The sequence below is a fragment of the Nematolebias whitei genome, chromosome 16 (assembly GCF_014905685.2).
Source record: "Nematolebias whitei isolate Nwh7 chromosome 16, NemWhi1, whole genome shotgun sequence".
NCBI classification, from domain to species: domain Eukaryota; kingdom Metazoa; phylum Chordata; class Actinopteri; order Cyprinodontiformes; family Rivulidae; genus Nematolebias; species Nematolebias whitei.
The window spans coordinates 22,674,796-22,684,831 of record NC_056513.1 but is presented as its reverse complement, the minus strand read 5'-3'; the positions used below and the strand labels follow the sequence as shown (position 1 = coordinate 22,684,831).

The 10,036-nt window shown below is 42.2% G+C and overlaps 1 protein-coding gene across 1 annotated transcript in view; it reads left to right on the top strand.

The window, feature by feature from the left end:
• Nucleotides 1-485: 485 nt before the first annotated feature.
• LOC119422953 (beta-1,3-galactosyltransferase 2) overlaps nt 486-10,036 on the top strand; it is a 32,261-nt gene continuing 22,710 nt past the window's right edge. Inside the window, exon 1 of the mRNA XM_037690366.1 lies at nt 486-677. Within this exon, the coding sequence (XP_037546294.1) occupies nt 634-677 (44 nt within the window). The 5' untranslated portion in view covers nt 486-633. The remainder of the gene's footprint in view (nt 678-10,036) is intronic.

Sequence of the window (10,036 nt, the reverse complement as noted above, 5' to 3'; positions counted from 1 at the left end):
TCAGCTGCAGCAGGAAGTTTATCCTGCAGTAAGGGCTGCACAGAGGTGCAGGAGGAAGTTTTTCTGCAGCTCTGGGCTGCACAAATGTGCAGCAGGTGCTAAATAATTTAAAATGATTTATTTTAAATAAAACTTCTATGCCAGTCATGAGAGTCATTTATAAAATTCTTGTTATGTTTAAGTTTTGATCTAAACAGCTGCTCTGTCATATCCCAACATAAGTCTTAGTTTAAAACACTGCCATGAAAGGTGGTGGGTGAAATGCATTCCTTCAAGGATGTTTGAGAAGGAATAAAAGACGAGCTGACTTTAACAAAACTCTATACCTGCCCACTTTCTGCAAACCGTTCACCCCTCCTTTCTCTTATTGCACATGTGTAAGACAAGAGAAACCTTGCACCTCTTGTGTGCGTGCGTCTACGAAGTGCCCTCCCACCGCAGGTGTTCCTCCTCCTCTCCACTCCCTCAGGCATTCCAGTGTTAAACATTTGCGGTTGATAAGATGTGGGCAGGTTTTCCTTAAACACTCGTCCATTATAGATCTTTTATGAAGTAACCAAATTTATGTGTTTCATGCATGAGGAGGGCATCTAGGAAGGGATCTAAACAAAGAAGGACAAGCCTCGGGCAGTCATGGGGGCTCAGGAGGCTGGATCAGATGGGAATGGACCGCAAAGGTAAAGAATCACTCTACTCCCTACAGTTCTGCTCAAAACTCGTCTTTAGACTACACAAAACCACTAATATCAACCTGACACACCACCTGCTTTGTTGTATTTACAGGTCTACAACTTCGTTTTCATGATTCTGATTTTCACTATGTAAAAACAGACTAAACGTTTGATTGGTTGTAGTTGATGCGGGTTGGTTTGCACTTTGAGCCCTAAAAAAATCTCTGAAACACTACATGAATACAAAATTTAAACAACAAATGTATACTTTTTTCATTTTCAGTCACAACAAATAGCATTTAATTATCAAAAACTGATGTGTTTTAAAATTTTATTTTAAGATGTGGTTCCTTATAAAAAACAAAATTAAGGACATTCATTGCAAAGAAATGAAGACCAGTCATAAATTCATAGCGTAAGAAACAAAATCCACACAGTTCTCTTCACATTGAGAGTTTAAGTGATTGTAAATTTGTGAATGGCTGTGAACTACCACCTGTGTTTGTTTTCCTTCAGCCAAAGTGGACTAAAACTGGTTACCAATGGCAACGTCAAACAAAGGGGTGTCAGGGATGAAGAAGTCTGAAAGATTTTATGTCTATACTTGTGCCCAGATTTGTTAATTAGAAGTGATTGTTAACATTTAGTGGGTACCTGCGTTTCAGAATTGTGTATCTACATATCTGGAAAACAACTGGAGTAAATCTAATAAGTTTGAGTCAGGTCCTCTGGACGGGTTCTTCTCTGTTGAAACATTTTGTCTTGTATCCAAAGGACTTCTTCAGTCTGAGGAGCTGCAAGCAAACAGACTTAGTCTCAATCTAATAAACAGCACCTTCACATAGTGGATCAGCAAGCCCTCTGTGAATACACAGTTCCCACAGGTCTCAACCGATATTGTGCAACACCACTTTCCCACCATTTAAGTACTGTTGACAAGTGCAAAAACTGCATTTTATAAAGTTGAAATCTTTTACGTGAATATTTTTTTTATTATACATAATTATGCTTATTTTTTTTGTTATGATGTGAAATATTTGTTTACAACTGCTTTTATTCTTGTGCTGACTTCATGAGAACACATGAATGAAAGCTCTTTTAAACAAAAATTGAATTTTGCTTTCCTGTGCTTTCATAAGGGGGTGTGAATTGATATTTGTAGGCAATGAACCTTATCAAAATACATGCGTATTCAGATTGAAACACTTTGTGTGATGTGTTTGTTTGCCTTTAAGTTCAATTCAGTTCGGTTTATTTATTTAGCACCAAGTCACAACAGAAGTCATCTCAAGGCATTGAACAGAAACATTTATATATAAAAATTATAATTTAACATTATTTATCTGAGGAGCAGACTGCTTTGAGTTTAACTCCATCGCAGAACTCTCATCTTGAGCAAGCATGAAGGCGACAGTGGAAAGGAAAAACTCCCTCAAGAGGAAGAAACCTTTAGCAGAACCAGGCTAAGGACAAGAGGCCATCTGCTTTGACCGGATGGATTTGGTAGGAATAGATACACAATGGCAGGTCACGAATCACATGTTAAGATAGAAATAATATGAAATGAAAACTATTCAGTTTTAACAAGTCATTTAAGGAAATTAGGTCAATTTGTCCTCTAGTAGTCTAAGCGTAAGGCAGCATTACAAGCCAACCTTAACTATAGGATTATCAAAAAGGAAAGTCTTAAGCCCAGTCTTAAAACTGAACAATGTGTCAGCCTCACGGACAGAAACTGGAAGTTGTTTCCACAAGGAGCCTGATAACTGAAAGATCTTCCTCCCATTCTGCTTTTGGAAACTCTAGGGACCGCGAGTAAGCCTGCAGTCTAAGAGCAAAGTGCTCTGTTAGGAAAATATGTAACAATAAGAACAAAGTCCATGCTCAATAATCCAGGTATATAAGCCAACATTTTTCAGTCAGGTCATCTGGACAGTTTCTATTTTTGTGCTGAAACGTTTTGCCTTCGATCCGGAAGGCTTCATCAGTCAAGGAAACACAACAAAACTGATTCTTCCCCCAACAGCTTACTCCAAAGTGGAACAAACCAGTTTTGCTTGTGATAAGATGGTCTCTTTGGTATGGCCCCTCCTCCATTGCCAGCCCTCTTCCTTGTCGACAGTCGTGTCCATCGAGACAATGACAGTGAGACCTGGAGGGGTGTGGTTGGGAGGAACACCCCGATCTGAACCCGAGTGGTGTTCTGTTGTTGGACTTCTGTTCTCGTCATGGATTGTCCATAACAAGCACCATGTTCAAGCATAAGGGTGTCCATATGTGCTCTTGGCACCAGGACACCTTAGGCCGCAGTTTGATGATCAACTTTGTCGTCGTCTCATCTGATCTGCGGCCACATGTCTTGGACACTCGGGTGAAGAGAGGGGCGGAGCTGTCCACTGATCACTACCTGGTTGTGAGTTGGCTCCGATGGTGGGGGAGGATGCCGGTCAGACCTGGCAGGCCCAAACGTATTGTGAGGGTTTGCTGGGAACGTCTGGCAGAGTCTATTGTGAGACAGAGCTTTAACTCCCACCTCCAGGAGAACTTCAAACATGTTCTGGGGGAGGTAGGGGACATTGAGTCTGAGTGGGCCATGTTCTGTGCCTCTATTGTCAAGGTGGCTTACCGGAACTGCAGCCGCAAGGTTGTCAGTGCCTGTCGCGGCGGCAACCCTCGAACCCGGCGGTGGACACCGGTGGTGAGGGATGCTGTCAGGCTGAAGAAGGAGTCCTATTGGGCCTTTTTGGCCTGTGGGACCCCGGAAGCAGCTGATGGGTACCGGCAGTCCAAGCGACATGCAACTCGGGTGGTCGCCGAGGCAAAAACTCGGGCATGGGAGGAGTTTGGAGAGGCCATGGAGAATGACTTCCACACAATTTCAAGGCGATTCTGGTCCACCATCCGGCGTCTCAGCGGGTGGAAGCGGTACACCACCAACACTGTTTATAGTGGGGGTGGTGTTCTGCTGACCTCAACTCGGGATGTCGTTGGTCGGTGGGTGGAATACTTTGAAGACCTCCTCAATCCCACCAGCACATCTTTCACTGAGGAAGTGGAGCCTGGGGACTCTGGGTCAGGCCCTCCAATCTCTGGTGCTGAGGTCACCCAAGTGGTTAAAAAGCTCCTCGGTGGCAGGGCCCCAGGGGTGGATGAGATTTGCCCGGAGTTCCTTAAGGCTCTGGATGTTGTAGGGTTGTATTGGCTTACGCGACTCTGCAATATTGCGTGGACATCAGGGGAAGTTCCCCTGGATTGGCAGACCAGGGTCGTGGTCCCCCTATTCAAAAAGGGGGACCGTAGAGTGTGTTCCAACTACAGGGGGATCACGCTCTCAAGCCTCCCTGGTAAGGTCTATTAGGGGGTTCTGGAGAGGACGGTTCATCGGATAGTCGAACCTCAGATTCAGGAGGAGCAGTGCGTTTTTTTGTCCTGGTCGTGGAACACTGGACCAGCTCTACACTCTCAGCAGGGTCCTGGAGGGTGTGTGGGAGTTTGCCCAACGAGTCTTCATGTGCTTTGTGGACTTGGAGAAGGCGTTCGACCGCGTCCCTTGGGGAACCCTGTGGGGGGTACTCTGGGAGTATGGGGTACCAGGCCCTTTGAGACGGGCTGTTAGGTCCCTGTATGACCGGTGTCAGAGCCTGGTCCACATTGCCGGCAGTAAGTCGGGCTCGTTCCCGGCGAGAGTTGGACTCTGCCAAGGTTGCCCTTTGTTACGATTCTGTTCATAACTTTTATGGACAGAATTTCTAGGCGCAGCCAAGGTGTTGAGGGGATCCGTTTTGGTGGCCTTAGGATTGCGTCTCTGCTTTTTGCAGATGATGTGGTCCTGTTGGCTTCATCAGATCGTGATCTACAGCTTTCGCTGGAGCGGTTCGCAGCCGAGTGTGACACAGCCGGGATGAAGATCAGTTCCTCCAAATCTGAGGCCATGATCTTGAGTCGGAAAAGGGTAGAGTGCCCTCTCCGGGTCAGGGAGGAGGTCCTGCCCCAAGTGGAGGAGTTAAGTATCTTGGGGTCTTGTTCACGAATGAGGGAAAAATGGAGCGTGAGATCGATAGGCGGATAGGTGCAGCGTCTGCAGTGAAGCGGGCGCTGTACAGGTCTGTTGTGGTGAAGAGAGAGCTGAGTCAAAAGGCGAAGCTCTCAATTTACAGATCGATCTATGTTCCTACCCTCATCTATGGTCATGAGCTTTGGGTTGTGACCGAAAGAACGAGATCTTGGATACAAGCGGCCGAAATGAGTTTTCTCCGCAGGGTGTCTGGACTCCCCCTTAGAGATAGGGTGAGAAGCTCGGTCATCCGGGAGGGACTCAGAGTAGAGCCGCTGCTTCTCCACGTCGAGAGAAGCCAGTTGAGGTGGCTCGGGCATCTGGTTAGGATGCTTCCTGGACACCTCCCTGATGAAGTGTTCCGAACACGTCCCGCCAGGAGGAGACCCAGAGGAAGACCCAGGACAAGCTGGAGGGACTATGTTTCTCGGCTGGCCTGGGAACGCCTCGGGATTCCCCCGGAGGAGCTGGCCCAAGTGGCTGGGGAGAGGGAAGTCTAGTCCTCCCTACTTAAGTTGCTACTCCGACCCGACCTCGGATAAGCGGAAGAAAATGGATGAATGAATGGATGAATGGATGGATGAGTAACATTTTCATTGTAATGTCATCTCTACTATGCATTATTTTAATGCACATAAATAAAACGTGTGGTGATTGTTCTTTGACATTTTATCAATTTATTATGTGTTTTATGTACAAAACATAAAATACACAATCTAACAAAGTCAAGTCAGGTCCTCTGGACGGATTCTTCTCGTAAAACATCTCATCTTTTATCCAAAAGACTTTGTCAGTGGAAGGGCCAACTGTCCTCTTCTTACAATGCTGTTACTGCTAGTGTTACTCAGCCCCTGTGAATAGCAAGCGGTCATCAGGGCACTAAAGACCAATTGTTAGGCTGATTGTATACCTGGATTATCGAGCATGGACTTTGTTGTTTTCAACCAGTTTGATAAGACTGTCAACAAGGAAGAGGGCCGGCAATGGAGGAGGGGGCGTACCAAAGAGACCATCTTATCACAAGCATAACTGGTTTGTTCCACTTTGGAGTAAGCTGTTGGGGGAAGAATCAGTTTTGTTGTATGTTTCCTTGACTGATGAAGCCTTCCGGATCGAAGGCGAAACATTTCAGCACAAAAAAAAAGAAACTGTCCAGATGACCTGACTGAAAAATGTTGGATTGTATACCTAGATTATTGAGCATGGACTTTGCTGTTAGGCTGATGGTCCTCCTTTATCTTGTGAACAACTAGTTCTGGATGAAGGGTTGTAAGCTCAATCATCCAGGTAGATCAAGTCAAGTCAAGTCAAGTCAAGTCAGATGACAAGTTAGATGACAACAAAGTTCTAGTTCTGGATGCCAACAACAAACTGGATGACCCACAGTATGATAAGGTGGCATTTATAAGACTGAGTTTTTTGCAGCTCCTCAGACTGACAAAGTCTTTTGGATACAAGATGAAAAGTTTCAATAAGAAGACTTTGTCTAGAAGACCTGACTTTACTTTGTTAGATTTTTCTACCTGGATGAGCATGAATCAAGATATAAAAAATGCAAATTGGTATAGGGTTTCCCGTTCTCCAATGGTGAGACTGATAAAGTTCAAAGTAAAAACCTGTTATTAGGAATTCAAAATGGTTGAAACTGAATACAATATGAGAACTCAGGGCAATTTATCTTATGCCTTTTAATCAAAATGACTTCTACATGCAACTTATCAAATACTGGGGTACAGAATAAACACATGTAACAAACACATTTACACACATCTTATGCAACAGAGCACATGTAACACATGTACAACACATCTAGCACATTATAATCTAGCTGTTTTTTGCTACTTTTTTGACATCTTATTTTAATTTGCAAAAAAAAATAAAAAATCTGTATGTCTCTTTTATGATTGTTTATTGTTGTTCTTGTTGTCCACTGTTGTCATCACTCTTTTTTAAAATCAGGTCTTTCTTGTAAATGAGTCCTAGAGGTTCAGTGGGATTAACCTGTCTAAATAAAAGTTGAATGAACATGTAACCGTGTGAACAACTTTGGTACTCTGATCTTCCAGAGATGTGGCTTGTATTCATTCACATTCTTATGTCATAATAATCTGCAATAATGCAAACATTACTCAGTAGAGTCAATTCCCTCTATATGCTCAAGCTAGTGAGACTACAGAGTCACACAAGTTGGTAATTGCACAAGCAAAGGTCACAATTTTGTCAACCACTGGCAAGCCGTCATCATTTTTGATTAGGTAGTCTACTGGCAGATGTGATTGAAGCTTAGTATATGTGTTTTTCACAAGTCTAATGACCCGTTTGACATGTGTACGAACATGTGCAATCTTCCTTGTGGTTTTCACGCCGACTGTTGTGCTTTACCTTTGGTGAAACGTGGAATGTTTACCTCTGCACAGTATGTTTCCACACTATCCTGTATGTCGAAACCACGATCTTCTGGTATGAGGTCACCTGGAAGTTGTTTCAATAGTAAACCACAGTTTTTAGTTATACACTTGTCACATGCCACTCCCCCACACACATGCTTTTGACAGAAAAGACACTGAACCCTGCAGGGGATACCTATTAAGAAGTTCACTGTGTTAGAATGCTTATAATTTGACCATGCCTGTGAACGTGTCAAGTTTTTAACGCCTTTGAACAAACACTTCAAAGCAGTCAATTATAACAGCAGGTTTTTTGTCCAAAATGTTTTTGAAATTCCAGAGGCATGGTTTTCCTCAATTCATCCTGCTCGAGCCAATACAGCGGCTTCTTTAGACATGTATATAAAACGTTTGACCATCAGAAATGTCAGCAAAGTCCATGCTCAATAATCCAGGTATAAAATCCAACGATTTTCAGTCAGGTCATCAGGACAGTTTCTTTTCTTTTTTTTTGGTTCTGAAATGTTTCACCTTCTATTCAGCAGGAGTCAAGGAAACACAACACAAAACTGATTCTTCCCCCAACAGCTTACTCCAAAGTGGAACAAACCTGTTATGTTGGTGCTAAAAAAGACAATCATAACTGGTTTGTTCCACTTTGGAGTAAGCTGTTGGGGGAAGAATCAGTTTTGTGTTGTGTGTTGCCTTGATTGATGAAGCCTTCTGGATGGAAGGTGAAACATTTCAGCACAAAAAAAAAAGAAAAAAAAAAAAAAAACTGTCCAGATGACCTGACTGAAAATTGTTGGATTGTATACCTGGATTATTGAGCATGGACTTTGTTGGTTTTGAACCAGTTTGACATGACTGTCGATGAGGAAGAGGGCCAGGACTGGAGGAGGGGGCATGCCAAAGAGACCATCTTAGCACCAATATAAGTGGTTTGTTCCACTTTGGAGTAAGCTGTTGGGGGAAGAATATTTTTTTTTGTGTTTCCTTGACTGATGAAGCCTTCTGGAATGAAGGTGAAACGTTTCAGCACAAACAAAAAGAAACTGTCCAGATGACCTGACTGAAAATTGCTGAATCAGAAATGTCCTTAAAACAGTTGAGGTCAAAGTTTGGAACCCCGCCAAAAAAAAAAACAAAAAAAAATCTTGCACAGGAAGGTGTAGCTTAAGATGCATTAGGGTCATCACAAAGAGTTCAAATTGACCTAAATCACTATTTACTTTTGGTGTAGGTATGAATGACGTCATCAGATCTTTTTTTTTTCATTCAACCTTTATTTATACAGGTTAATCCCACTGAGTCTCGGGGACTCATTTACAAGAGACCTGATTTTAACAAAGAGTGATGACAACAGTGGACAACAAAGACAACAATAGACAGTCATAAAGGATGCGTACAGATTGGGAATGACAAATGAAAATAAAATGGTATTTAAAAAAATTTAACCAAAAAACAAACAAACAGCCAAGTTGTAAGGCGATGTAGAAAACTAAAAACAGATCAAATATACTCAACATAAGGATTAATGGTAGGCCAGTGTAGTATCTGACTTTAAAGTTATTATTCTCAAAGCTTTTTTCATTTAACTTCAAATCATTTAACTGATTTTTTTAACATACCGGGTAATATTTTCTGTTATTAATGTCTGCAGTTCAGAATCAACCTGACTTTCAGAAACAGGAGCAGGTTCTGCCGTTCTTGATAATCCTGTTCGTCCTCTTGCTAAAGCACCAGGTCGTAAACTTGAACCAATTCCTCGTCTTCATGTGCATCGATTGGAGCAGCTAAAAACTCAGGATCAGAGACTGTATACAGGTCTAGGAGAGCCCACACACACTGGAGCTTTTCTTTGGATCGAACTCAGTCCTTCACTCATCTGTAGCACTGAAAAAAATAAAAAATAATAATTACTGTCATGTTTGTGTCACCAAGTCTAAAGACTACAAGTCTGCCTACTCAAAGCGGAACAAATTAATACAGTTGCTACTAAAAAATTATTAATTCAAAAAGATCTTCACTCAATTTTATATTAATTTTAGTGATTTTTATCTTAGATTTATTTGAATACTTTTGAATTATTGTGCCTCTTGTCAATGTCATTAACTTTTCTACTTTGACTCCGATTGTTGAAGTTCCTCTGCTGACTCACTCTGAGCAAATGTGCCTGTTAACTTCAGTGTACGAGCCCAGTCTGGGTTTGACTTGTCGTACAAGTCTGCAGGCTTTCTTGAAGAAAGACATAAATCAATAGAACAGCTGCTACAAATGTCGAAAGCAATACCAAAAATATTAACTTGTGTTATGGAATATTTTCAGTACAGACAGCATCCCAATGCTTTATCCACAGATGAGTTTAGGAGGGAGGGACAGACAACTAAACAAAACAAAATGATACGTATAGTCTGAAAATGTTGCCATTTTCAAAAATTATGTGCAGTAGTCCCTCGTTTATCGCTGGGGAACGGTACCCTGAAGATCCACGATAAGTGAAAAATCGTCAAGTAGGAATAGTCGTACAAGTAGTAAGTAGCAGTTTATTTTATTATTTATATAGATATATATTAAGGCATTTTAAACCCTTCCCACACTCTTGCAATATTCTAAACAATGTTTCTAAACTTTAAACACTCTAAAAGAGCACAGAATGTCATAATTTCAGCTCCCTGCCTCCTCTGCTCTTTGCCACCTGCAAGCGCTCTTGGCCACGCCCACTTCTCTGCTCTGAATGGAGAACATCAGATCAGCTGTTCGACTGCAGCAGTAAGTTTATCCTGCAGCAGTAAGAGCTGCACAAAGCTGCAGGAGGAAGCTTTTTCTGCTGCTCTGGGCTGCATAAATGTGCAGCAGGTGCAAAATAATTTAAAATAATTCATTTTAAATAAAAATTTCATGCCGATCGTGCAGCTCATCCA